Genomic DNA, 27,844 nt, shown 5'->3' on the forward strand with positions numbered 1-27,844 from the left:
TGACCTTCTCTGTACTTTTCCATCAACATTCTCAAAGCAAAAATGGCATCAGTGGTGCTCTTACGGGGCATGAAACCATACTGCTGCTCACAAATCTCCACCTTCTTCCTAAGCCTGGCTTCCACTACTCTTTCCCACAGCTTCATTGTGTGGCTCATCAACTTTATTCCTCTATAGTTGCTGCAGTTCTGCATGTCACCCTTGTTCTTAAAGATCGGAACCAGAACGCTTCTCCTCCATTCCTCAGGCATCTTCTCACTCTCTAAAATCCTATTGAACAACCTCGTTAGAAATTCCACTGCTGTCTCTCCTAAGCACTTCCATACCTCCACAGGTACGTCATCAGGACCAACGGCCTTTCCGCTCTTCATCCTTTTCAGAGCCTTCCTAACCTCATCCTTTCCAATCTCTGCTACTTCCTGCTCCACAACAACCACATCTTCCTCCCTTCTTTCCCTGTCATTTTCCTCGTTCATCAGCTCCTCAAAATACTCCTTCCATCTTTTCTGTACACTCTCCTGGGTTGTTAGCACCTTTCCATCTCTGTCCTTAATCACCCTTATCTGTTGCACGTCCTTCCCATCTCTGTCTCTCTGTCTGGCTAGCCTGTACAAGTCCTTCTCTCCTTCCTTTGTGTCTAACCTGTCATATAGCTCATCGTAAGCTTTCTGTTTGGCCTTTGCCACCTCTCTCTTCACTCTACGCTGCGCTTCCTTGTACTCCTGTCTACCTTCCTCAGTCCTTTCTACATCCCACTTCCTTTTAGCCAACCTCTTCCTTTGGACGCATTCCTGTACTTCCTCGTTCCACCACCAAGTCTCTTTACCGTCTTTCCTCTTTCCAGATGACACACCTAGCACCTTCCTACCTGTTTCCCTGATAATCTCTGCTGTAGTTTCCCAGTCCTCTGGAAGCTCATCCTGACCACCCAGGACCTGCCTCAACTTCTGCCTAAATTCCTCACAAGTTTCTTCATTCTGTAGCTTCCACCACTTGGTCTTCTTTTCTGTTTTCCCTCTCTTCTTCTTCCTGACCTCCAGAGTCATCTTACACACCACCATGCGGTGCTGTCTGGCTACACTCTCTCCTACCACCACTTTGCAGTCATTAACCTCTCTCAAATGACCTCGTCTACATAGGAAGTAGTCCACCTGAGTACTCCTACCTCCACTTCTGTATGTCACTCTATGTTCCTCTCTCTTCTGGAAGTAAGTGTTGACTACAGCCATTTCCATCCTCTTCGCAAAGTCCACCACCATCTGTCCCTCCAGATTCCTTTCCTTCACACCAAACCTGCCCATCACCTCCTCATCACCTCTATTGCCCTCACCAACATGCCCATTAAAGTCTGCTCCAATAACAACTCTCTCTCCTCTGGGAAAACTCTCTATGACCTCATCCAACTCACTCCAGAATCTCTCCTTCACTTCTAACTCACAGCCAACCTGTGGCGCATACCCACTGACTACATTCACCATCACCCCTTCAATTTCTAACTTTAGGCTCATCATCCTGTCTGAGACTCTTTTCACCTCTAGAACACTGTTTACAAACTCCCCCTTCAGAATCACACCTACCCCGTTTCTCTTCCTATCAACACCATGATAGAACAGTTTGTATCCTCCTCCAATACTACGTGCCTTGCTGCCCTTCCACCTTGTCTCCTGCACACACAGTACATCTACCTTCCTTCTCTCCATCATGTCTGCCAGCTCTCTGCCTTTCCCTGTCATTGTGCCAACGTTAAGAGTCCCTATTCTCAAACCTATGTTCCTGCCTTTTCCCTTCTCTCTCTGGCCACGGACCCTTCTGCCTCCCCTCTTTCTTCCACCAACAGTAGTCAAATTTCCACCGACACCCTGTAGGTTAACAGCATCGGTGGCGGTCGTTGTTAACCCGGGCCTCGACCGATCCGGTATGTCTAAAGTGTTGTGGATGATTCGCATGGTTATTTTGGCAATTTTTTACGCCGGATGCCCTTCCTGACGCAACCCTCTCTATTTATCCGGGCTTGGGACCGGCACAGAAGTTACTGGCTTGCAACCCCTGTGGCTAGATGTGTATTTAGGAAATTATTGTTGTAACACCCCATTTTCCAACCCGGATGGAGGACTCTTCGATCTCTGAGGCTCCGCCTTTTTCTCCTTGTGGGTGCCGACCATTTCATGACATCACCATAGAGTCGGCCTCAGCAGCGTGTCTGCGTTTCTCCCACGAAACATTTGAACTTTTGCAAAGAAGGATGTTCATATCTTTAATAGAAAATAAAAGCATTTAGCCGATCACCGCTAGCTCCACAGAGAAAGTGGGCGTGTCTGTTAGCCGAGGGGCGGAGCTGGCAGCGGGGACTCGTCCTGGAAGGGGCGGTTCCTCACTTTGTGACATCACAAAGTGAGGGCCCACTGGTTTTGGTGGATTAGGAGAGGCTGGAGATCAGAGAGCAGGTTTTTAGAGGAATACTCAAAAATGCATGAATGGATTAAATTGCCACTTTTGGTTGTTTTTTGTGAGGAATTAACATAATAATGCATTAAAAAGCTGATTATGCATGATATAGACCCTTTAATAAAGTTAGTTAGTAATTCTGTATGTATTTATATGGTGCCTTAAAATGAATACAGTCACACCAGGCGGCGTACATTAAAAACTTAGAAACATTACAAACAACAACTAAGAGGTTAAAACAAATGGTAAAAAAAAAAAGTATAAATAAATGTCGTAAAAATATTGAAACACAAGATGAAAGCAAAACAATAAAAACAGTAAAACACAGCAGAGCATTACTGCTTTTGCTGAAAGCCATAAAGTATCAGGCGCTCATTTACTGGGAAAGACAATAATTTAAATAATTTAAACGCATGAAACATAATCAGGCACAGAATCTGTTCTGCACAGCGGCCCTTAAAGTTTTTCATTTACAGTTTGATCATTGATTTTGTGATTGATATTTACCAGACCTTAATGCTTATATTTATGATAGTTATTCAAACAATCTAACTTTTCTTTTTTTAATCATAACTTTGTGATTCTTTCTATGTTCTGGAGGTGTTTGGGGACAGCAGAAGAGGCAGAAGGTTAAACATAACCTGAAGACAAACTTCACTTGTATCACCTAAAAACCAAACAAAGGAAACTGAACTGCAGGAAACGTCCTCACGCACCAACCAGAAGGGTTTCACTGCAGTCTGAGCCCAGAGTCACACACTGCTGCTCTGCCAAAGCTGCATGAAGGGAAGCGTTAGCAGGAGCGTTAATGAAGCCCCCTCATTAACGCTCCCTCCCACCCATTTGGGTCAACATTTCTTTCACTTCCTAAACCCACTTTGGGGTCGCAGGGTTGCTGGAGCCTATCCCAGCCACTTTGGACAAAGGCAAGGTACCACCCTAGAACAGGGGTGTTCAGCTAAAATGTAAAGATGTCCAGTTACAAAAAGTTACTTGAAATTAAGGTCTGAAAAAAAAAATAGATTTCTAAACATTCAGTGTAATATATTTCTAAGTACATTTCACATACACACACACACACACACACCCACACACACACACACACACACACACACACAACAAGAACACTACCGGAAAAACTGCTGACATCACCAAGAAAACTAGGTAGAGGAGGATCCACAGCCCTCATCAGCTTCTTCCACAAATCAAACACCTCCCTGGAAAAATGTACCTTTGAACAAATGTTTGGAGTTATTAGATCCATCAGGGTTGCATTTCCAAACTGGAGAATTCCTGCTTAATTCAGCCGTTCAGTAGGACAAATTCCTAAAAGTCCCTTTTTCCTCGGCTCAGAAACATCTTCAGCAGGTCCCCAACTTTATCTGATTGAATCTTCATTTTCAAATGTTTGCGGCTGGTTTAAACTCAAACTTTGTGATGAAGATTTTCCCTTGTGACGGATAAATAAAGCAAAATAATACGACACTACAATTATCTGAAACACACATGAATCCATCGTGTGTGCATCTGTATTATTGTGAGGTTATGTGAAACATTCAACAGTCAGTCGCTGCATCTCATGCAGAGCGACTTGGTACGTGGAAACAACTGTCTCCACAAACCGTGGAGGAAAACTCCTGGTTTTGTCGGTTAACAGCAGCTTCATGTTTCTTTGAAGTTGAAGCTCTTCTTCAGTTTCCTCACTGACTTTTTTCTCCCCACAGAAACTTTCCAAACACCTTTTTGTTTGGCTTTTGTTCACGTTTAGCTTTGGGCTTAAAACTAGCTAGCGCTCTGAGATTTATGTCATGCGACGCGACAAGACAAGCATGTCAACAGAATCCGGTAGTTTTCCAAAAGAAAACTTCCCTCTGAGTCAGAAAACAGAAAAGCAGAAAGAATCAAAGTTAGCGTTTCCGTTTTTTCCTGTCTGCAGCCGGTACCAAGTGGACCGATGGTACCCCATGGGGACCCATGATGAACATCAAAGGGACGCGGAGGGGGCCCCGAAAATACGTTCATGATGAGTTGAGGCTGAGAATGTGTTGGTTGCAACGACAACAAGAGCTACTTTATTTGAAAAAGAGCTGCACATCGTGTTAGTTTTGCGTCAAGTTTGAATCCGGGTCTGGGTCCACATGACCCAGCGTCTGGAGGAGGAATTATGGTGTGGGCTTGTTCTTCAGGACTTGGCCCCTTAGTTCCAGTGAAAGGAACTCTGAATGCTTAAGGATACCAAAACATTCTGGACAATTCCATGCATGGGATAAGTTTGGAGCGGCCCCTTCCTCTTCCAACACGACTGTGCACCAGTGACCAAAGCAAGGTCCATGAAGACATGGAGGACAGAGTCTGGTGTGGATGAACTGGACCGAGTCCTGACCTGAACCCCATAGAACACCATTGTGATGAATTAGAGCGGAGACTGAGAGCCAGGCCTTCTCCACCAACATCAGTGTGTGACCTCACCAATGACCTTCTGGAAGAATGGTCAGAAATTCCTAGAAACACTCTCCTCAACCTCATAGACAGTCTTCCGAGAAGAGTTGAACCTGTAAAAGCTGCAAAAGGTGCACCAACATAATATTGAACTCTACGGGTTAGGAATGGGACTTTAGTTCATGTGTGAGTCAAGGCTGGTGAGCAGAATGAACTGTACCCTGCTCTGACATGTTCTAACCGGCTGGACATACCTGAATCAGGAAACAGTCATGAGTTGGGCTTGAAGTTTAGAAGTTTAGACCTCCTTCAACATTTCCGTGTCACTTCTGCTCTGAAGGCTTATCTTTCTCGTTTTGACACTTTGACAGTGAGTTCCCACCTCATCAGACGTGCTAACGGGACTCCGCCACAGAAATGCAAGTATCTTCCAGCAGCGGCTGACCGTGAGAGAAGGCCAAAAATGTCAGTTTGAGGTGGATTTGAAGCGTGACGCCTTTCTGGATTGAGGTCAGAAAATGCAGCACACACCCACGCATGGTTTGTGAGACGGAGAGAGGAAAAAAGCCACGGCAGAACGTTCCATCTGTGAAATGTTCTCAACCCCTCCAGTTCACACGTTCTCTTCTCAATCCGCCTTCATTCTGTCCCGCGGCGTTCTGGATGCAAACACCAAAGGATTGTTTCAGATTCTTCTTTCTTACTGCGTTGTTGAGTAAATGTTTGACAAACTCAAAAACTAACCAAAATTTGAACGCACCAAGTTCCAGACGAAAAGGAATTTTGGGCAAAAAATAACGATGACATCACAGTGGGAGAAACCATCAGGAAAAAGATTGGGGCCCAAATCTCTTGAGAAAATCCACTAATGAAACCACAGGTGTTGGCAGTGGCGGTTTTTCCATGGGCAATGTGGGCAGACGCCCAGGGCGCAACCTTGTGGGAGGTGCAGAAACATTGACAGTTTTTCTTTTTTCTGCAGTTTCGCTAGGCTAAACCCCCCTTTTCCACGTAAAATTAATGAAATTTGCACTGAAACGCTCCTACTATCGTGTCAACTTGCTGCTATAATGACAATATGGGGGGGTGAGGGTGGGGGGCACCGTCCAGTGTTTCGCCCAGGGCAATATCCAAATGGCGTTTTGAAATTATTATGGGGAGGACAACAGCTCCTACAACTGGGCAGCCATTTTGTTGCCAAGTGTGAAATTTTGTCAATTTTTTTACATTTTCCCACAACATGACATACGAAAACTTTTTTTCGAGCGATCTTCACGAAATTCCAAACGCACACACAGCCAGGTTAAGTTTACAATCATGACTGATGTTTGTTCAGTCATCTTGAACTAAAAAACAAAAATCCCCTTTAGCGCCAGCTATAAATTTAAACTCCTCCTTCGGATTTGGATCTAATCCCCCTAACTCCTCGAGCATCACTGGGAAGTTACTCGTGACATTATGTTGGAATTGGAGGTGGTGGATTTTAAAAAGGGGTCAGCGTGGTGAGCTCGAAAAAGTCATGTTTACCCTGTTGCACATACATTTTTTACAGAAATATTCTAAAAATGAAATCCATGAATCCCTGGCTTAAGATAAACGAAACGATGTGACATCCAATGTGACTATATTAGGAATGTGGTTACCAGAAAACCTGCGTTACCAAGGAAATCCAAAAGTTTACTTTTGCAGATTCTTCTAAAAATTACATGGGTGTGTTTTTCAGACCCAGGAGACCAAAAAATAAAATGGTTGCTATGCATATAAAACCTACAGAAAAGCTGCTATTTTGGAAAAACTGTTTTTTTCACCAATTTGTCATAGACAGATCTGCCCGGGGTGGCAGAGGCAGAAGTGGAGGGCCTAAAACAGCCGCTCCACCAGTGAAGGCGGGAAAAAAGGCGTAATAGAGGGCAGGTTGGCCATAAAACACCAGTCCCAGCAATAGATTGTAGTTCAGCAACCTGATGGGTCAGAGTGGTGTGTACAACGCTCTGAAAAAAGGCTGACGTCATGGCGATGAGCGGTACTTTACTTCTGCGTGTGAGAAAGCGAGGCTGCATTGGTGCAGAGCAGACTGATGTAAATAAAGCCCCTTTACCTCATTGAGGCGTCTCCTTCATTCTGTCATGTCTCCTCATCTTCACACGTCATAGTTTCTGCACAGAATTAGTGCCCCCCCCCCCCCCCCCCCTTATTTTTTAAGCATCATTCAGGCTCCTGAACCGTTTAAAAGTACTGGAGAAGCTACATTAATGTTGAAAATATACAGAACTTTATTTCCTCAATCTTACTTTTAGAACCTTATTGGTTATTTGTTTGGGTAAAAGCAACTTATATATGAGATCCAGTTGCAGGGCTTAATATTGTGATCATTAAAGAAACTAAATTTTACCATTTTATTACAATGGAAGGTGTATTGATTTTCAGGTAGAGTTTTTTCTAAGTCATACTTAAAAAAAGAAAGAAAATGTGTTCCGGTAGAATATCGTGATACGTATCTTATTGCCAGACTCTTGTCAATATGAATCCCTATTCTCAATCATCCAGGTGACATTGTCTTGAAGTTTGGTAATGGCTTCCGGACTAAAAGTCTTCTTTCTTGTAACGTTTCACCACAAGGATGAGACTCTGTGATCTGAGGTCAGCCGTTCTACCACAGTCGCCCCACGGGTGTTCTCTGAGTCTCTGCTGGAGATTGGATTAGACTTAAACTAACCTCTCTGATCAAATCTCTTCATATCTGACCCTAAGAAAAAGACCAAAACACGGAGTGACTTGATTCACAAACCTTCTGGAGCAGCAACAGTCATGGGGTCCATGTCAGAGAGAAATATCAACAGACGGGTTAGAGACATGGAGGTGGCATGGCAGATGAACACACCTACCCTGACCATCATCCAGGACCACGTGTCTGAAGGTGGGAGGCTGCTCACTGACTTGAGAGGCAGCAGTGGCATATGTCCACCAGCAGAGGTCACACAACAACAAAATACTTTGGGTAAAACATTGTATTTCTCTTGTAAAAACCACAATAAGTCAAACTTTTGGCTTTTTGAAAAATTAATTCCAGCATTTATTTATTTAACATAAATTCTGAGTACAGGGTGGAAAAAAGCTGGGAAAAAAGGGGATTTTGTCTGTGTTCCTGGTGAATAGAGTACAATGTTATTGCCTTTGTGTTCTGTCTTTAGTGAACATGTTAAATGAAGATTATAGAACCGATCCACTTTGTTCTGTGAGGGTAAAAGCCTCTATAAAGCTGGGGTGACCCTTTTGGTGCTTTTCAAATAAAAAAGCTTAGGATAGGACAAATCCTGCTGAGAGTGAAAACTCCTCTCCATTGGGATTTTTTAGGGTTTCATGTGGCTAAGAGAGCAATCAAAAATGCATCTACAATAACACATTAAAGGAAAATAATTTGGTGTTTTGTATTTTTTTTTTTTAAACAAATAAAATAAATAGGGATTTAGCTTTGAAATGACTATTTTCTTACTGCTAGCACAAACCAAAGGTCAAAGAAATCCACAAACCCCGCTAACCTGATAATGTAATAAATAACAGGTGTTTTTCCTCAGAAACAAGTGAACCAGGCAGTTAGGATTCTGATCTCTGACTCATGGCCAGGCCTTCTCGGAGGAAGGCCAGCGCTTGAGCCGCCTCCAGCAGCTCCCGGTTCAGCTTGGAGCAGCTCTCCAGCACCTTGGACAGCTCCTGCAGCTTCACCTGCATCTCGTCACTGTTCTCCTCGTAAACCGTGTACATGTGCTCCTTCATCTGCCGACACGTCTCTGTCACCTGCCGGGGGAAATGAGGTTGATTCTCAGATGTGGGTAAACGCTCCGAAAAGCACAAGCATCTGTGTTTTTGAACTTTTTTACCTTAAAAAGGTACAACCCAGCACTAACTCTGTCCTTGCATGGAAATAAAGTTTTGCACCTTTTCTGCTAATTTCTCCTGAAAGTCGTCCATCACTTTCTGGTCATTGGTGCGGCTGTGGTTGATGTCCTCCACCGTCTCCTGTGCTCGGCGGCTGATGTCCTCTATGCCTAGACTTTGATGAAATGACAACGCGTCACCAGCTGCTCTGAATGAGAAGAGCCACAGGTGAAGTCACCTGTGTAATGTGGGGGCGTGGCAGATACCTGCTGCTCTGCTCTGGAACCTCACACATGCTCATGTTTGAGGACCTGTCCTTTGAGGAGTTAAACTCTGCGTCTTCGGACTCCATCGTGTTAAAAATAAAAATGTTTCAAAGCATCAGACATACTTTAGAAATAAGGAAGTAACAGAAGTGGTTTAATTCAATATTAGCGGCAGTCTCAGAAAGAGATCCTTCACCCCGGAGCGTTTAGTGAGATCATTTTCACATCTTACCATCTGCGTGTCATCCTGCGCTTTCTTCGGGGTGGACTGTGAGGTGGAAGGTAGGTCATCGAAGTAGAAATCCATTTCTTTCTTTTTCCTCTGGAGAGCAGAAATTGAAAGAAAAAAACATAAATAACTGCATAAAACAGGAAAACAGCTGAAGATAAGCATCTGCAAAAAGAACTTCCGAATAAGTCCCACTCCGATCATTTCAAAGTGGTCTTTTCATTCTGATGATGCCGTTTTAGACAAAATCCAAAAAACGTGTTGTTTTCTAGGACATAGTTTCTGCAGAGCAGCAGGAGTTCATTAGAAATTCACCTCTGAATTCTGGGCGGGAAGCCTGCACTAGTTTCCCATCATCCCTTTGTTTACACTCTCTCCCGCTATCTTACAGCCCCTCAGCCCCCCAACCCAAAATTAGCGGTGCCACAAAAATGGCGAGCCGTCCAGTTCAAATCCAGATTCCTGCTCAGACGAAGAAAACAAAGACGTTCGTGGATCTGTTGGTCTGACCGTGGATGCATCAGAATGGAGTGGAGCAGCAAGCTCGTGACCCGTCAAATGTGGTTTCTACGTCACAAATACAAGCAAAATTTTTATTTTCTGCTCTTGATTCACAATGTTTTGTATGAAGAAATACTCAGAAACACAAATTTAACCGTAATTTTCTTTATACATACTCTCCATTCTGAGAAAAATGCCACAAGAACATATTAAAAACACGATTTTTATTAAAGCGAGACTTTCAGGGGATTTCTAGGTTATAATTGAATGAAGATAAAATTCAATCATAATACATAAACCTGTAATTACTGCTTTATTATTATCAAAGTGTGTTTGCTGATTGGGTTGTTTAAAAATAAATTAAGGAAAAGTTTAACTGGACATATCTTAGCATTAAAGCGGAGACAAACAAGTAAACTGGTATCTTTTTATTTAATAACATTATATTGACTCTCCTTCACAATGAAATCCTCAGTTGAAGAAAGAAAAGGAAAAAAAGTGTTGTCAGTTTGTAATCTGAAAGAGATTACCTGATCAAACGGAATGATCTCGTTACAAAGAAGCGATTAAAAGTCATCAGTAAACACGACAATCCCGGCCAAAGATCACACAGCAGCACATTGCATGTTGAGCCCTGCACTTTTTGGAATTTGAAAGATGATTCTTTGGAACATTTGTTTTTCTCGTGTTCACAAACCAGGACTTTTTGGGTAAACATTAGAAATGGGATTAGCCTTCAACTTTAAATTCCCCCTTTTTGTGCCTCTGATGTAATAACATTTGTGCATAATTTAGATCAGGGGTCGGGAACCTTTTTGGCCAAGAGAGCCATAAACGCCACATATTTTTAAATGTAATTTCGAAAGAGCCATACAATAATGTAGTGTCTCTTTCCCACACTGAGGCACGGAGACTTAACCTCATTTAAGGTTCTTTATTCTGGTTACTGCAGACCACAACAAACGCCGTACAATTAATTCAGCAACTCCTCAATCTCTCCCGCAGAGACGAGAGCGCTTCTCCCAACTTTATATTCGCTCCTGCCGCGTCAGCCCTCCCATTTCCCTTATTCGGCCCACAGCTGAACCTCATTGGTCCAAACTACCTAACAACAGGCTGAGCGACAGAACTGAGAGCCAATCAGATCTCTGCTTGATGCGTTCATGAACTCCAGAACTTTTAACGCGGCCCAACAGTCATCCAACTCAGTCCGCGACAATATGTTTAAAACTAAATATACAAGTGAATGTGTGCATTTGATGTAATTTCAACATTTTTAAAGTACAATAAGTCTGTGGATTCTTTTTAATAACATTGTTATGCTGTTGCTAATAAATGATGAGTATTTCTCGTGGTGGTTTTGCTGATGGTCTAGTCTGGTTGATACGTGGTGAGTTTCTGCTTCATCATGCAGGCGTTGAGACTTTAAACGTGATCGTAGGTCTGAATGTTCTGTAGATGTGAGACAGACTGATCACATGCAGACCTGGAGCCAAACACACACTCACACGCTGCAGTGAGTGACGGGAAGCGGGTTTTATGTTATTACAATCCCTGCGCGTTTCACCTGCTGCTGGACCCCTCACCCCCACCCTCTGGTTTCTCCCTCACACATCCCGTCCCCGCAACTGCGCGCTCTTTCTCAGAGACGGGAGCGCGCAGTTTTAGGCACGGCAATTCACAGGTTTCCGGCTGGTACAAACTCTGTGAAATAATAGATAATAGTAACTGATAGCGCTGGCGCAGATTTCTCTCTCCAAGCACCGCTACTACTGCGCGCCTCTGGCATCGCATCGCGCCCTAGATGGACTGGTCTAATGAAAAAAAAAGTATAATTAAAGATTTGTCTGCGAGCCACATGTGACCATCAAAAGAGCCATATATGGCTCGCGAGCCATAGGTTCCCGACCCCTGATTTAGATGATTCATTCTCAAATATGATTAATATCATCTTATTATTCAGCAAATATCACATTTATTGTTGTAAATGGAGTGGTAGCAAACCGTCCTTTCCATGCATTAACAAAGTAAAAACATATTATAGCTCATTAAAAACCATACAAACCTGGAAAACTGCCCAATTAACCTTTCAACAAATCTCTACTTGGTTACTGTCTTTATTTTTTGGATCCTTCTTTATTTTATATTTTTATTATTTATTCTTATGTTATTTTATTTTGTTTCAAATATTTGGTAATTTGGTCATGATGCCTATTGTACAGCCACTATAATGTTAAGTCCTTATCCTCTGTCAGAAATATTATCAAGTGTGTTGTGATCATTTTTAAAATTAAAAAGAAAAAGATCACACAAGACCAGCTGGGCTCCTTTACCTCATTTAAAATAATAATAATAATTTAACTACAACATTGTATCTAATTGAATTAAATAATGTGAATAAATTAAAAATCTGACACACAGCCTCAAAACTCGCATGAACTTCACTTTTACCTGGAAACAGGCTAAGCTAACGTAGCCTAGCTTAAATTAACTATTTTGCTTCAGAAAATATTAATATATTCGTTTACATTTATTTACTCCCAAAAACCCACACAAACACAGCTCACTTGTTCGTGAATATACATATAATTTTGTTAAAAGCCAGCCAGAAGATGAACTTTTCTTCTTTAGCGCAGGTTAGCTTCATGCTAACGTTTGAGGTTGTTGGACTCTCTTACCTCGACAGCAGGATCCGGTCTAACGGCGGCTGTGGCGGAATCAGAAGAGACTGTTTTAGATCATTTGTGACGTCACCGTTGCTGCACGGGCGCACGTGGGAAAGTTAGGAGGCAAAAACAAACAAACAAAAGCGCTGACTCAGCAATAAAGGTTTTTGTCAGATTTGATCCCTAAAGTTTACTCTCACCAAAGAAAATAGGCCCGAATCCAGCCGGTAAAAGCCTTTAGTTTGTTTATTTTACCTTAATTTAACAGACCTGACACCATCCATCAGATTGTGTAAACGTACACGTCAGACGAAGCGCGTGTCTATCATAACACTGCAGCCCAAGCAACACTGCGCGTGCGTGCGTGGAGCTGCGATGTGTTTTTAGTTTGCAGAGTTATTTGTGCGCGCGCGCTATAGACTTATTTTTTTAGTGTGCCAGGGTCCGTCTGAGCGCGTGCTTCGGACCCCTTCCATAAGGCACGCGCGTTAGAACCTTTCAGTTTGCAGTATCTATCCGTTACTGAGTAATTACAGGACTAGTATAACCAATATCAATACTGATACTTTAAATCAATACGGAATTTAAATATTAGTGTTAATTATAGGTTTATTAAATCATAGGACAAATACTTTCTGCAAATACAAACATTTATTGACTATAACTACAACCATCTACACGGAAGATGCATCAAATATAAAACAGTTTAACAGTATTTGAATAGAGACATAAATCAACAAGAAAACAGTTACTACTGCAAAAATTAGCAACAATTTAACAGTGATGTAAACATAACAGCAACTCAAACTATTACATTGTAAAAGTAAAGGCAGTCATAAATTAAAGAGCCTATATCATAGTTTTCTTAAGTCTTTCAGAGTAAACCATATGCATACATATGATCATAAATTATTTTCTTCTCAGAAGTAAGACGCTTCCATCTCTGAGGCTCCGCCCTCCGCTCCTTGTGAGTGTCTGTGTTTCTCCCACGAAAAAAAACATCCGAACTTTTGCAAAGATGGACGTGCATATTGTTAAATAAAATAAAAGCGTTTAGCCCAATGAGTTATATCATTAGAGGAGACACGCCTGCTTTAGAAGCCTGGCCGACGGTGGCGGAGCGCGACGCCATCTTGGTGAGGTCGACGACGCCCACATGACAATGATTTCTATTGCTTTTAGTGGTGTCTAAGTAGCTTTTAAATACTATATATATATATATAAATATACGGTATATATATATATATATATATTCATCATTTGTTGTTGTTAAAGAAGAGAAACAGTCAGCCTTAAAAGCTCAAACTTTAATGAAAATGCATTGTTGCAGGACTTCTTACAATAAAAAAATTATTACAAAGAATTTTTAAAAATAATTTCTAAACATTCAGAAGTTTTAGACCTTTTTGACATGTAATTTAAATTATTTAGAAAAAACCCAACAATAAGTCAATAATAATAATAAGAAGAAATCAATACTAATTCAATACAAACAATTAATAATAACAATAAATAAATAATAAGTCAATAAATAAATAAGTCTATTAATAATAAAAACACAGATGTTGTGGTGTCGGGTTTCAAGCGAACAGTCTGGCCTCTTATCAAAATCTGTTTCCCCAAAATCTTGTGAACATATCCAGACTGTATTACTAGTTGGTTCCACAATGATCCATCTGGATTAGCTCTTTTTATTGCTAAGATCCACTTTTCCCTGAAGTCTGAATCCTTTGGAAACCTGCAAGAAAAGTTCAGCCACTGAGTCAGAAATGTATAAATCTATATTACTATAATAGCCTAGTATGCTGTATACAGGTTTAGCAAAATAAAATGTAAATTTATGTCGACAGCAAATTATACGTACATCATGCAGCATGTTGATAACAGCCCTGCAGCATCATGCATGTCAACATGTGTTCTATTAATGAAGCCCCTGCAGCATAAAAAGAAAAAAATTATAGTACTTACCTGTGAAACGATATACCTTCCTCCTTCATGGACTCAGTTCTCTGATTTTGGCAGTTGAAACCCAAACAATGAACTGGTATTATGCAAAATATGTGTTCACATGCTGCACTGCAGCAGTGACTGGACCTCACCAAGATGGTGGTGCTCTCCTCCCATGAGGAACCAGGTGATGTCTCCGCTAGCGATAGAACTCATTGGTTTAGCCGATCACCGCTAGCTCCACGGAGAAAGTGGTCATGTGTGTTAGCCTGGGGGCGGGGCTGGCAGCGCAGACTCTTCCTGGAAGGGGCGGTTCCTCACCTTGTGACATCACAAGGTGAGTAACCTACTGGTTTTGGTGGATTGGGAGGGGAAGGTGCTCAGAGAGCAGGTTTTTAGAGTAATACTCATAATGCATGAACAGATCAAAACACCACTCTGGGGTTGTTGTTGTTTTAGAAATGCACATTACAATACACTTCAAAAACCTCAAGAAATTGATTTTGCGTGATTTAGGCCCTCTAACAAAGCCACCAGTGCAACATAAACAAAAGCAGCACTGTAGCAAGTATAAAAATAAAAACAACACCAAAGAAATCCAGCCATTGGCTGCAAATATGTGAGAAAAATGATGTCAACAGTGTAAAAATACTGCCAGTGGTTTGTAACTTTTGGATCTTTGATCACAAACCCTCCCCTGAGGTGGCCTTTAGGCCGTGTTCCCCTGTTGGAAAAAAGATTTCAAGATTTCTGTTCAGGAATGTTAACATGTTCACACTCTTCCCTTTCATTGCACTTCTTTCAGTGATTAACTGAAAATCTCTCTGCGGGTACGGATGATGTAATTACACCCAGGTGTTTATTTTTATCTTGCTCAGAAAAGGAACAGCTGGCTGGCTGATTTCCCCCCAAAGAAGTGGGTCTTCATCCCATGGAACCGGCTTCTCTTCTGTGTATCGTCGCACAATGTCTGTGCTGCTGTGATTCCAGGATTTGAGTGTCAAACTCTGTTTCAGCTGATGGAGAAGCTCTTTCAGGGTAGTGTGAGGAAGTTGCAGCCGAGGCAGACGTGGTTTGGGTTGAGGATCTGATTCTGAATAGACAGGAATAGTGACACGGCGCCTGCATGAACTCTGTGAGCAAACTGGAGTACTTCACAGCACATGCTGAAGAAAAACTGTGGTGAAAGTTGTGACGGTCCTTCAAATTCTTGAACTTTTTAAGATATTCCAGGATTTCCAGGATTTTTGCCTCCTTCTATAATTTTTCAGCTATTTCAACCATTTAACTATTCGGATGTTCAGCTCTTTCAACTTTTTTCCAGCTATGACTTTTGCTCCTTCAAATCCTTGAACTTTTCAAGATATTCCATGATTATATGGATCATATGTCCTTCTCACTGTACCTGGTTGGTGGTGTCATGGCATGACATGTGAGCTGAGGCGCACTACTTCGCTGGTTCCATACCTGATGCTGGCATTTTCCACTTTTGTTATTGTGCTGTTTTCACTTTATTTATGGTCAACTTTGATCATTTCTTTATTGTGCCAAATCTTATTCTTTAAGTTTTCATTTTCATTCAGCAATATAGCATTCAACCCTGGAAATGCAGCTCCTTTAGTTAATAACGATTATCAACCTTATAAAACCTGGTCTCCAAATGTACATAAATAAAACAGGAGCTGCACAACCCGAGTGTCACAATCAGAAAAAAGAGGGAAGTTATTGCAGACGTATAACTGAGTGTGCGCTTCAGTCCCGAGAGGCAAAAACTGATGAGCTCATCACCAAAGGAAACTTAAAAGTGAAAAAGTTGTAGTCTTTATGTGAAATTTTCACAGATACATCAGGAATGAACCGTGTTAAAACAACAGTTGTACGAATAAACCACGCAAAGAACACGTGAACTAATGTAGAACATGAACTGTTTGTGATTATTGTGCTGTTTATATGCGATTCATTAGTGATTCACGCTTCAATTATGTCATTTGAACCTGCCGTATGCGTGATATAAAGTTATCCATCGGTGGTTCGTGCGTGAAAGGTCCGTTAGACAGCCGTGGAACGGTCGTGGAAAGACACAAATTTGTGTATGCATCTCACAAAAATCACACACAATAGTGTAAGATTTACGTTATAATTGAGTATGAGCTATGTTGATATGAATAAACTGTAATTTTCAACCGATCAAAGATTTTGAACAGCTCAAAACCGAATTCACGTAAAGACCTGTCTGTTGAAACCCTGGACGGACATCTGCGCACATCGACGAACACAAGAAACACGTATGAATGACGTAGATCACTCATGGATAATGAAAGACCGACGTGTAATGCGTGGAAAATGCGGTAAATGTGCGTGGTGGCTGTGTGACACGGCCTTCAGGTCCACACACCCATCCCTGTCCCTGGTGCTGGATGGCTTGAGCGTGCACGGCGGGCCACGCAGAGCTGCAGAGCCTGACCCCACAGGAACCCTGAGGATTAAAGCCCTCCCTGATGCCGTGTGGGCGGGGCAGTTTGGGTGGAGGTGTTGATTGATGGCTGATGTGATCTGATTTAATCCGTTCCTCCTCTCCATCTGCTGCTTCGTCACCAGGGATTATGTCAGCGGCGCAGAGGCTGCTGGAAACGCACCGGTGCCTCCTCAGCCTTTTCCCTCAGACATCGGGCCGAAGATTATAACATGAGACTGATTGAAGTCATTAGGAGCTGTTGGTGGTGATCAGGAAGAGCGAGGATCCAAAAGGGTTCACAGACTTGCTCCTGGCAGGTGGGTGAGTGGATTGGTTTCCTAATGAAGCAGCGGTACACTCTGTCGGTCCTCTCTGCGTTTCAGCGGCAGAGGCCGTTGAAGCTGTTGTAGAATGAATTAAGAGCTTCCAACCAAAGAGAGAAGACGCTTCTGGAAGTATGGAAAGCTTTAACTTTACAGATTCTGGAGCCAAGTCCTTCCAGTTTTTGGCCCAAAACATGCAGCCTGTGTACGAGCAGTACAAGCCTCCACCCAGGGACATCATCCAGCTCCCCAAATCCATCCTCTACCTCCTCATGGCCGCCCTGGTCATCGTTGCTGTGGCTTACGCCATCGTTGGTCACCTCATCAAAGATCTCATGCTGGACATCACAGGTATGACTGGATTGGTGTGGGTTTTTAGTGTCGCAGAGCAGAAAAAAAAGGTTTTCTGTTCAAACCAAGCTTAAGGTGCATCCAGAAAAGCAGAACAACATGCGGCTTCTCCGTCCTTCTGGAGGTTTTCACCTCCACCAAAGGGAGCAGCCACAAAAATACAATCGCAGTTTCTCCTTCTTTTCTAGAATATCGTCTCTTTTTCTAAAGGAAAACACGAGTAAAGAAACATCCAAGTTGAGAGAACATTATGCTAAAAAAGCAAATAAGAAAAGTTCATGTCAAAACTATTAGGATAGAAACACTGTCTTTGTGTTAGCGTGAGTAGATGAGAGGTCTGCAACCTTCAGGCGCAGGAGCTCCGCCTCTTTGGCTTTGAAGGAAAAAGGTCATCATTAGAACAAATCGTAGTTTAGCCTCGTTTTCGTAAAGTTTAGTCCAAACTGAGCAAAATAAGCTGTTGGGTTTTTTAACGTCAGCTGTCAAAAGTAAAAAGTGTGAGCATGACCTCTACTCCAAAACTGCAGGAAGGAAGATAAAAGGTTGAATCTAAGTTTTTGACACAAATTCTTCCATTCTGCTGCACAGCAGTGACTATTCAGACATAAAGCCCTTAAAGTTTACAATCTACATAAATACGTTTGAAAATATGAAACCAATCTTAGGATCGTGATTTGAGTGAAGAGAAAAAGGTGGCCTTTAACTGCCTGCTTGGTAGAGCACATTTCCTGTTCCTTTTTTTTAAACTGATTGTGTCAGTAACAAAGGCCAATATGGATTAAAGCAATAAAAATATGATATTTTTTCCCGGTTTGGGTTGTGAAAGACCCACTCAGATGAAAATCTTTGGTGTTTTTAACATGTTATTGCGACATTTCTGAGTATTTTTTATTCAAATCGTTGTGAATCAGGAGCAGATGAAAAAAGGACGTTTGAAAAAGATCCTATAGAAAATACGCTGCATGGAACTCAAGCTTCCTGCTCCAAGGTCTTTGCAACGGCGAGAGAAAGAGGGGACGGGGTTGCTTCGTTCTTCCGCTCTGCAGAAAATTAGCACTAGAAAATGACAGGTTTTTGGGGATTTAGGCTAAAATAATTTTTTTAAATTAAAATTATAATTTTATAAAGAAAGCACTGGGAACACTTTGAAAGCAGATCAGAACATGATCACAGTTGGACGTGTTCAGGATGGTCTCATCTGACTGATGGTGTGGTTTTTTGAAAGTAACTTGGATGTGCTGCCGTCAAAAATATTAAATACAGGGGATTTTTCTAACGGCTGAAGTGGGACTGAGCAGCTCCAGACCCTAAAGACTCTTTTAGTGCCATTTTCTCCATTTATTTTACCAGTCTTTGATCTGGATTGAACTCTTCTGAAAGGTTCAAACTCAAAGAAGAAAGAAGATGCTGTCTATCATGTTTGAATGAAAATGCATGTGCGTGATGAGCTTCCTCTTCTCTTGGCTCCGCCCACAGACTGTTTGCTTGGACCACTTGATGAGGATCTGGGGAAAGACAGGAAAGCAGAAGGCAACAACCCCCTTCACATGCCTCCGGCCCTCAGCCACTCCCACCCGAATGCCTTCCACGTGTGGGACCAGGACGACATCATCATCCCCATGACGCCACTGCACGAGAGCCCACTGGCGAGCCCTATGATGTCCGTCATCCCGTACATACCCTCGTTTTTCCCGCACACGTACAACCCCAGCAGCCCGTCCTACAACCAGCCGATCCCCAAGGAGAGCGAGGCTTGACACTTGGGCTTCACCCGAAGCCCCACCCCTCGTGTTCTTCATGAGCGACCTCCAGACCTCAGGAAAGTGTGACGACGACCAGCCTCCACCTGCAGACTTTTCTTCCACCGGGAGAAGGGAGCAAAGACCGCCAGGAGCTTAAACTCCACATCCACCGCTTTACTTCCGGTCCCCTCCAGTGCATTTGTGCCAAGTCAGCACTGTGAGCATCCACCTGCCAAAATCAGACGTGGGACTTTTACCTGATTGCCTTCGTGACTTCACGGCTTTGGAAACACGCTGCAGACGACGCACGCCGAAACGAATCTTTGATGTCAACAGCTGAGATCTGCCCTCATCTCCACCCGACCGAGCGGCTCCTTCAGAACGGCCAACCTGGATGTTTGATGCTGAAATGGCAAGAGAAACATTTGGATAAAACCCACCCTCCCAAACAAATGGAAGACATTTGGAAGTGTTTGTCCATCCAGACGCAGGGATGGGCAACTCCATGCCTTGATGGCCGGTGTGTCTGCATGATTTCCCGGTATCCAAGCCCTATTCGTGACTGATCACCTGGTTCAGGTGCGTCAGGTCAATTGGAAAATTTCCAGAGCAGGGTATGTTGGAAAACATGCAGGAATGCGGCCCTCGAGGCCTGGATTTGCCCACCCCTGATCCAGAGGAACTTTGAACTCTTAGTGAGTAATTCTGACACATGTTGAGTTTCAGGAGCGGGATTCACAGCCACACACGTATCGTTGTGTGAGTGGTGACATTGTGTTGATCCGGTTCATGTCAGCTCAACGTTTAGATGTGATTGTGTTTGTGTAACAAACCGGTCCCTTCTTGCTGGTCTCAATTAAACGGCACAGAGCAGCAACGTCCAGGCGTCTTCATTTGGGGGGAGTGTTGGCAGAGATGCAGAAATCTGGGACGTCTGGAACAGATAACAGCTGGGAGAAAACAGGTTTGCTCCTCATCACTTAGCTTTATTTGATTGACCTGTTCGCAGCATGACAGAACAGATCAGAACGTTTGCACAAAGCGGTTTCCGTTCAGAAGAGTTGGGGATGGGGGGGCGGCTGCATCGAAGGGACTTTGCTCGGCCTGTATTTGGTGAGGGATGGAGATTAGGGAGAGAATATTAGATGAGCAGCTTAGCCCGTAGAGACATCCTTTTATTGCTTTGGAGTGAAAAGTCTGAACAGCTGCAGCCTCAAGGACAGACCTCCTTGTATTAACTGTTTCTTCTGAGACCCTGACGGTGATGCAGCGCTAAGCAAAGCTGACAAAAGGATGATTGTGGCTAAACTGCTGGTGTTTGAGAGAAGAAACCTTGAACTCTCAAAGCCCAGGGGCAAAAGTACAGCAACACTTAGATGGGATGTTGTGGGGCTTTTCAGTACAGAATTGACCCACAACTCGTGCCTTATTCTGTGTGACACCTTCTGAGGGACTCTTCCCAGGTCGTGGTCATGTTGATAATCTGTAGAATTGACATCCGTGCTGAGAAACCACATGGAACCGCATGGAAGAACGCCCAAAAAACCAGAGCTATAATGGGAACGACCATGAGGACAGAGGCTCAGAGACAATGCCCAAGCGGCCATTTTCTGTGTCAGTGTGTTGATCCAGTTTGTTGAATCAGATCCTGTTTCCAGTTGGGAGGACCGGGCTGTTTCTCTGGTTCTCCCTTTTCCTGGACTCAGTCCTGCAAGCCCGTGAAATTCCCCAGAAGTCCAGCTGGAACAACTGCAGCTCCGGAGTCGGCCTCGTTTCTGCTGCGATGCTCTGATTCCTCCTAGGGGCATCAAACATGAGAGACTGACTGGAGTTTGCGGGAATCTCAACCTGTCTTGATGTTTGCAGGCGTCTTCTACAGCATATCTGGTGAATCTACAAACCGCATTGACGTGAGGCTTTCACCTCCTGAGTTTTAAACTCCTGCCACATCCGTGCCTGAAAGAGTCTCTGGGTCTTTTTCATGGTCCGACTGACGCCTGTCCCCCCTAAAACCAAAGAGTCGGTTGTGGATCACAAACACTGAAAGATCGTCTGTCAGAGGGTTTATTATCTTATTTCCTTCAATTCATTTTAAATAATTAAGTCAAATGGAAGTTACATTAAGATAAAAACATTTAAACGTTGTATAATGTATAACTGCTGATTGGATTGTTTTGTGCAGTATTCTTGCTTTGATTGCTTGAAATAAACCATTTCAAATTAATTTTAAAAATCAAATCATGTACAAATATTAACAAAGGAAAGATCAGTAGAAGACCATCCAGAAGGGAGAACCACGCTGGGAGTGAGAAGAGGGGAAAAGGTCAAGTTTTGACAAAAGATTAAAACACCAGAAAAGATTAAGTTCAAATCAGTTAAACTGCCGTCTTTAGAGAAAACAACTTTATTTAAACGGAATCTTTGACCCGAGCAAACGTGATCTGAGGGCAGACCGGTGATCTCCAAAAGATCTGATTGATCTTAAGTCCACATCCACGCTGTGGGAGCTGTAGAGATGTCAGCTGATCCGTCCAGCTCAGCGTCTGGCGCCGAGCCAGGGGAGGCTAAAACAGCAACAGCTGAACGGCGTTGGAGCAAAGCAGGCCAAAAACCCCCAGATCTGTGAAAAAACCCCTCTGCTGCTCATCCTCAGGTGTTTGTCGTTACGGCTCCATCTGGGTCGTTCACGTGACGCAGACACGTCAGGCTGGAGTCACGGTGAAAACAATGGAAAGAATGAACCCATGTGACCAGGGCGTCTGTCACCTATCAAGCAGTCAATCAGTCGATCAATCCTTTACTCAACATCTTTGTTAAGAACATTCAGGCAAACAAACCCGGAACACCAGAGCTGCACAGGCCAACAACACAAAAAATACACACATAAACCAATCATCACACATCTGTTAAACACTGTTACATGGATGGATGGAGAAAATGCAGTTTTTGTCCTGATTTGCTGTCTTTATTTGAAATTAAATAAAACCTTAAATGTTGTCCAAAGTAAACCAACAAAGTAAATAGGTTGTTTACTTTTTCAATGTTTTCCTTCATGCCTAAAAACCCACAGCAGCTCTTTCATTTCTGTTGCAATGAGATGCAAAGCCGTGCTGTGTTGGACTTTGCAGCTCCTGCTGGGTTCAGGTCAGCGAGGAACCGACCTGATTGGATGTTTTGGTCCTGAAGGTGGAACATGGAGAAGATCCGTGACGCTGCTCTGCTGTGAGGCTAAAGGCTGAGTGGAAAGTCCCTGGAGCAAGTTTCAGAACATCTTTTAATAAATACCGACATTTTTAACCTCCAGCTTGTCACTGCGCCATACGTAACCTGGCGAGGTTAATTTAGGTCTGCTCAGATCTGCGTCAATCGGGGTTAAGTGATGTCCTTTATCCTCAGATTACCTCAGCCTGCTTCTTCAGTACCGACTGGAATCTGTCAATCCAGCTTTCGACCCGGTGGAACATCACACCGACAGCCTGTAATTCATCCTGATTGGATCTGGATGGGGTTCACCTTGTCAGGGACCTTATAATAGCCTTCAGCGAGGTCACAGGGAAGCGTCACGTGACCGGAGGAGACCGCGTGTGAAAGCTGTGAATGTGAGGGAAAAACACGGGATCAACACGTTTGGACCATCGGGGAAACTTTAAAGGAAGCTGCAGTTCTGGTCTCCGCTGTCCTCTCAGGCTGCCATTGGTTGGCTCAGATAACTTTTGAAGTGAGTCTCTACCAATTGGCTGCCGTCCTGACAAATCCTCCGTCGGCAGGCCGGCCGGGCGCCAGAGTCCTCCGTGCGTCCTCCACGTCATCAACTTTTATGATGACAATGGAGCTCTGAGGACGGATGGAAGCATTCCCACTTATGTTCACCTTAACAAGATCTATTAATGTCTGTGCTTTCAAGATCAGTAAAACTGCTGTTTTAGTGAAACTGATAAGAAAAATACACAGATTTTCTAGACAGGGAGTCAAAAGCTGATAGACACGCCTCACTTTGAGTTTTCCTCATGGTCTCACCGTGTTCAGCGTGTCTGACTGATTGAAGTAAGATATTGAATAACCGTCTCGGTGTCGACCTTCTGTGGGTCTAAAAATCTGATTTAGTCAGCGAGTCGCTCCAAGTTCATCGTTCTAACAGCCATGAACACGACGCCGCTGAGCAGCTCCACCTGGTCGTGGTTGGTGGTAGACGGTCAGGTGCTGCAGGTGAACTTGTCTCAGTGTCATCAGCAGACTTGGATCAAGACTCTGAACCACTGTCAGAGGTTCTGACAGACCCAGGAGTGTCAGACCACCACCATGACTAGAACCTAATGACCTCTGACCTCAGACCTGGTTTAGCAAACGCCACACAGCTGCAGGCCATTTACCAGATGGGAGGGGTACTGGGGTCTCCAGACTAACCAATCACAACTGACTCCACCGCTTTGACTGGAATGACAGACGACCGCAGCAGCTGACTCCACCCACACCAAGATGCCGCTGTGAGCGTTTGTAGTATAGACCATGTAACCTGGACGATGCAGCCACGGTCTACCGTCCTGTTCACGGATGAGGGTCATCATACCATCAGGCTGCAACACATTTAGACTCTGAGGAACATTGTAAATTGAACTAGTCTGTATAATGAATACATCATGCAGTCATGGAGCTCTAGTTCTTCCCCAAATCTGCAGCTTCCCTAAAGCTGTGGTTGGAGTCGGCTGCAGGACGTCAGCTTCCTCAAACCCAAAAACAACAAACCAGGGACAAAAACCGTGGGTGGACTTTGTTCCAGACACCAGAAAAGTCATTTCAATTTTTCTGAACACATTTATTGCACATGAATCAGTGATTACAGATCAGTTTTCACGGGTTTTACTCAAAGTTTATGTTTTAAAGGTAAGAGCAGTACACGGTTCCAGATTCACATGAGACCAGAACCTGATGCTTCCCCTCAAAGTCTCCACAGCATTAAACCATCTCTGCATTCTGCACACATCCGGCTTTTCATCCGGAGCTCAGCAACAGAATCACATAAAAAAAGGTCAAATGTGCACGACCGGCTCCCAGCGCCCCCTTCATGCAAACGTGCACATTTCTACAGGTAAAAGAGGAGATCTGCAGAGAACACCTGAATTTTCCTCACGAGGAAACCCCCGCAAGCGTGAGGAGTCACATGACTCAAACTGAAATATAGCATTTATTTTACAACTAGGCCAAATTTAAAATTGAATTCTTTTAAAACAGTTATTATACATGAAGCTGAAAGGCATCTTTAAAAGCCAAGACTTTACCTTCTCTTAATCTACCCTGCAGATTTTTCCAGCTTCTCACCGACGGCCGGTCTATTTAAACTGCCTCCGGGAGAGAACAGTCTGGAACAAGGAGGTGCCTTTGGCCTGGAAGTAGGTCAGGATCATCTTGTCATTTGTGACCTCTGCATGGACGAAGCCTCCAAGCGTCGAAGCCTGGCCCGTGAAGAACTTCAGAGAACCCGCGGGAACGTGGTCCTTGTGACGGACGTCAGGATCAAGGAAATTCCCGGCGCCGCTCACCACATATCCCACACCGAGCTCCTCCAGGTACTGCAAGGAGAGTAAGAGCGGTGAGTGCAGCTGCTCCTGCTGCCCCCGCCTGCCGCCCACAGCTGCCCCTGCTGCCCCCGCCTGCTGCCCACAGCTGCCCCTGCCGCCCACAGCTGCCCCTGTCTCAACCAACCTGCAGGTTGTGGTCGTGGCCGCAGAAGTAAGCAGTGACGTTGTGCTGGACGAGCAGAGGACGGACCCCCTGCAGCAGACACTCTGTGGGGCCGTGCTCAGAGATGGACCACACCGGATAGTGGCCCGCCACCAACAGGAAGTCCGCCTTGGAGCGCGCCAGCCGCTCCTGCAGCCAGACCAGCTGGCGATTGGCCTCCACCTCCAACACGGGCCCTCGGGGCTTCTCGTCCTCGTAATCCAGAGAGTTTCCACACAGCATCACGGTGTCCAGCATGATGATGCTCAGAGTCTTCCCCGTGTTGGGAATGCGAAAGTCCAGCTCGTAGTAATACGAGGGGAACTTCCTGACGGGGTCAAAGTGAACGCATTAAGCTAAATTCAAAGTGGGAAGCAGAGCGCATCATCAGCTGCTTACCATCTATCAGACCTCTGGGAGTACTCAATCTGGGCCTTCACGTTCCCCGCATGGTCATGGTTACCAGCAAGAACGTACCAGGGGACTCTGAGGGACTTGGCGGTGTAGACGGACTCGAAGGTTTCCTGCCAGGAGGGCGAGTCAGAGGCTCTGTAGGTCGTGACCTTCACAGCAGTTTCTCATTTCACAGAAACACACCTGGAAGCGAGGAGAGTCCACGCTGTTCACACCTTTGAAGTAGAAGTTATCGCCGAGGGCCAGAACAAAGTCGGCGCCCATCTGCTCTGCCACTTTACTCATCTCCCGAGCCGTGGTCTTCTGCACAGGCGTGACGTACGGCGGGTACGGCACGCCGCCCCAGTCCCCCACCGCCAGGAACCGGATGGAGCTTCTGTTTCCTGCAGGAAAGAGACGCGTGGCCACAGAGGGTCTCACAAACCCACCAGAAACCCGAAGGTTCGCGTACTTACTGCTGCTCGGCTGGAGCTCCTGGAAGGCGGCAGGATAGCAGTGAACCACGGCAACGGCGAGGGCGAGGATGGAGAGAAAAGGGACTGCCATCTTTCAACTGAAGCAACACACCGTCAGTCAGAGAGAAAAACACAAACCAGGAAGAGGAACCCCAACCAGCACACAGCCCTGCCTCTGCTAACCACATCTATCTCACCACGAGCACGGCTTGTCTGACTTTAAAAGCTGCTGATGAGCTCTGATTGGCTGCAGCCAGACCGACTGGTCCCAGCTGGAGCCAATACAGGCCAATCAATGTGTTTATGTGGCTAGGGGGGTCAGAGGTCACCTGCTGTTACTGGTCAGGGAGACGGCTGCATCTCTGTAAAGGATAAAGGTCAGTTTCATCTGCATGCAGAAACTCACAGCTGACGGCCGCCGGTACTTCCTCGCGCCGAGTCCGTCTCCGCTCAACTCAGCTCCTCCTCTTCGGCTTTTATCAGAGGAGAGGCGGCTGGAGGTCACGCCGAGTAGGCATGATCCTGACTCAATGCTCAGCCAGGACGGGGGGCGGGGTTACGACGCTGCTTCCTCCACGTTCCTGTTATTCCTGCATCTTTCCACCCCGTGACTCTTTTTTTATCCATGAAAACACGGAAAGTATAGACAGGAAGCATCACGAGGGTGCTGGCGTGCCGTCAGACCCGTTTTTCCTCTTTGTGGTTGGAGTCTGCTCACACATCCAGCTGATCCACCTCTGACAGGTTCCAGAGGCACTGCAGATGTCAGGTTCTCTGCGGCGTCCTGAACTGCCCTCCCAGACGTGACCTCTGCGACCCCTGCGCTGCTCGCACGTGCAGGGCCGACAGAACGCCATCACAGCACGCTCAAGGACTCTGGAGTACGTCTGCGGCACGTTCCCCCCCTCGACGTACTTCTGAGGGGCAGAAATCGCTTCTCTGTTCCGTCTGTGACCTGAGAGACGTTCAAACGCCGCAGGAGGAGGAAGTAAAGACGCTTTCTGGGCTGATTTAGGAGAACAGCCTCCAACCTTTAATACACAGATTACTGCTCTTTGGAAAGTAATTCCCATCAATATTACTGCCTCAGAAATGTTACTTCCAAGTTCCTCAGATGATCTGAAAACACTGAGGTGAGGAATGTTCTGGAGAGCATTATCAGATGAGGATGTATGCATTTCACACCAGGAACACAAACAGGAAGTATGACAGGAAATCTGGTTTAGGGTGAATTCAAAATGAATTTTAAAAAAAGGTTAAAAACTAACCAAACCAAAAAACAAAAATTGTATCTGTTTGCACCTTAAGGCATCACTACTTTAAAGTGTTTTAGTTATTTTTGTGTTATTGTACACATAAGATGGATTTATTATCCTTTTTTTGTGAAAACATTTAACTGAAAATGAGTTAAAAATAGAAAACGTCTGCAGATCCTCCACTGCAAAAACAAGCCCACAGAAATAAAATAGCTCAAACATTTCTAACATTTGAAAAAACATCTTTAAAAAAACAAAAAAGAATCTGCCAATGGCGTCAGAAAAATGGTCGCACCAAGAATTTCTGTAACTCTAAAACCCCATCGCCGGGTGATTTTTCACCCGAGATAAACGGTTTACATGAATCTTAATGTGTTGCGTGTCGGGGCGTCTGTGCCTTCACCAGGGAATTCTCACATGACCCACAAATGGGAGGACCAGAGACCAAGTGTCTACCATCATTTTATTATTTTTTAGGACTTTTTTGTTCTCAAATTCCTCATTTTTTTAGTAATTTTTGAGCACGTTTTTAGGAACTTCCATTGTTTGTCTTCATTTTCTACACGTACCACAGTTGGAAATGAAAACTAATCTGTTCTCGTGTGTTGTCGTGTTTTTTATGACAAGTACTTTTTGTTTAGATATACTATATTGGGTAAAAAATGACCCAATATAACTTGGCTCCAAAAATGTTCACACACAAACATGTCAACATGCACACAATACAACTCATGTTCACACATGCATACTTGTGCGTTCAG

General features: G+C 44.2%; 2 protein-coding genes across 7 annotated transcripts; both read right to left on the bottom strand.

Annotated features, from left to right (window-relative positions):
- Positions 1 to 8,327: 8,327 nt before the first annotated feature.
- Positions 8,328 to 12,795, bottom strand: LOC101157349. Of its 6 annotated transcripts, none has more exons than XM_020700964.2 (6): positions 12,693 to 12,795; positions 12,435 to 12,463; positions 9,259 to 9,348; positions 9,027 to 9,109; positions 8,821 to 8,935; positions 8,328 to 8,679 (listed from the first exon to the last, which is right to left on the bottom strand). In XM_020700964.2, the coding sequence occupies exons 1-6, from the start codon at positions 12,700 to 12,702 to the stop codon at positions 8,479 to 8,481; spliced, it is 528 nt and encodes a 175-aa protein (XP_020556623.1). In that variant the 5' UTR covers positions 12,703 to 12,795; the 3' UTR covers positions 8,328 to 8,478. The 6 variants fall into 6 exon arrangements, with proteins under 6 accessions (XP_020556623.1, XP_020556626.1, XP_023805695.1 ...); XM_020700967.2 differs by having other exon boundaries at positions 12,678 to 12,792; XM_023949927.1 differs by having other exon boundaries at positions 12,435 to 12,515; positions 12,678 to 12,792.
- Positions 12,796 to 24,032: 11,237 nt separating this feature from the next.
- acp5 (acid phosphatase 5, tartrate resistant) lies at positions 24,033 to 26,087 on the bottom strand. Its single transcript, XM_004066311.4, has 5 exons — positions 25,828 to 26,087; positions 25,556 to 25,755; positions 25,358 to 25,482; positions 24,941 to 25,286; positions 24,033 to 24,807 (listed from the first exon to the last, which is right to left on the bottom strand). Exons 1-5 carry the CDS (start codon positions 25,916 to 25,918, stop codon positions 24,568 to 24,570), a joined length of 1,002 nt encoding a protein of 333 aa, XP_004066359.1. The 5' UTR covers positions 25,919 to 26,087; the 3' UTR covers positions 24,033 to 24,567.
- Between the last annotated feature and the right edge of the window lie 1,757 nt (positions 26,088 to 27,844).

Source organism: Oryzias latipes, chromosome 1, assembly GCF_002234675.1.
Source record: "Oryzias latipes chromosome 1, ASM223467v1".
In the NCBI taxonomy this organism is placed as follows: domain Eukaryota; kingdom Metazoa; phylum Chordata; class Actinopteri; order Beloniformes; family Adrianichthyidae; genus Oryzias; species Oryzias latipes.

Bases quoted from the DNA above. Each gene is read 5' to 3' on its own strand.
- LOC101157349 (XM_020700964.2), bottom strand. The intron at 8,936-9,026 runs GTATCTGCCACG...ATTTCATCAAAG, and splicing joins GTTCCAGAGCAGAGCAGCAG to TCTAGGCATAGAGGACATCA. The intron at 8,680-8,820 runs GTGCAAAACTTT...TTCCCCCGGCAG, and splicing joins AGGAGAAATTAGCAGAAAAG to GTGACAGAGACGTGTCGGCA.
- acp5 (XM_004066311.4), bottom strand. From the start codon at position 25,918: ATGGCAGTCCCTTTTCTCTCCATCCTCGCCCTCGCCGTTGCCGTGGTT. The intron at 25,483-25,555 runs GTGTGTTTCTGT...CCCTCCTGGCAG, and splicing joins TGGACTCTCCTCGCTTCCAG to GAAACCTTCGAGTCCGTCTA. The intron at 25,287-25,357 runs GTAAGCAGCTGA...TGACCCCGTCAG, and splicing joins TCCCAGAGGTCTGATAGATG to GAAGTTCCCCTCGTATTACT.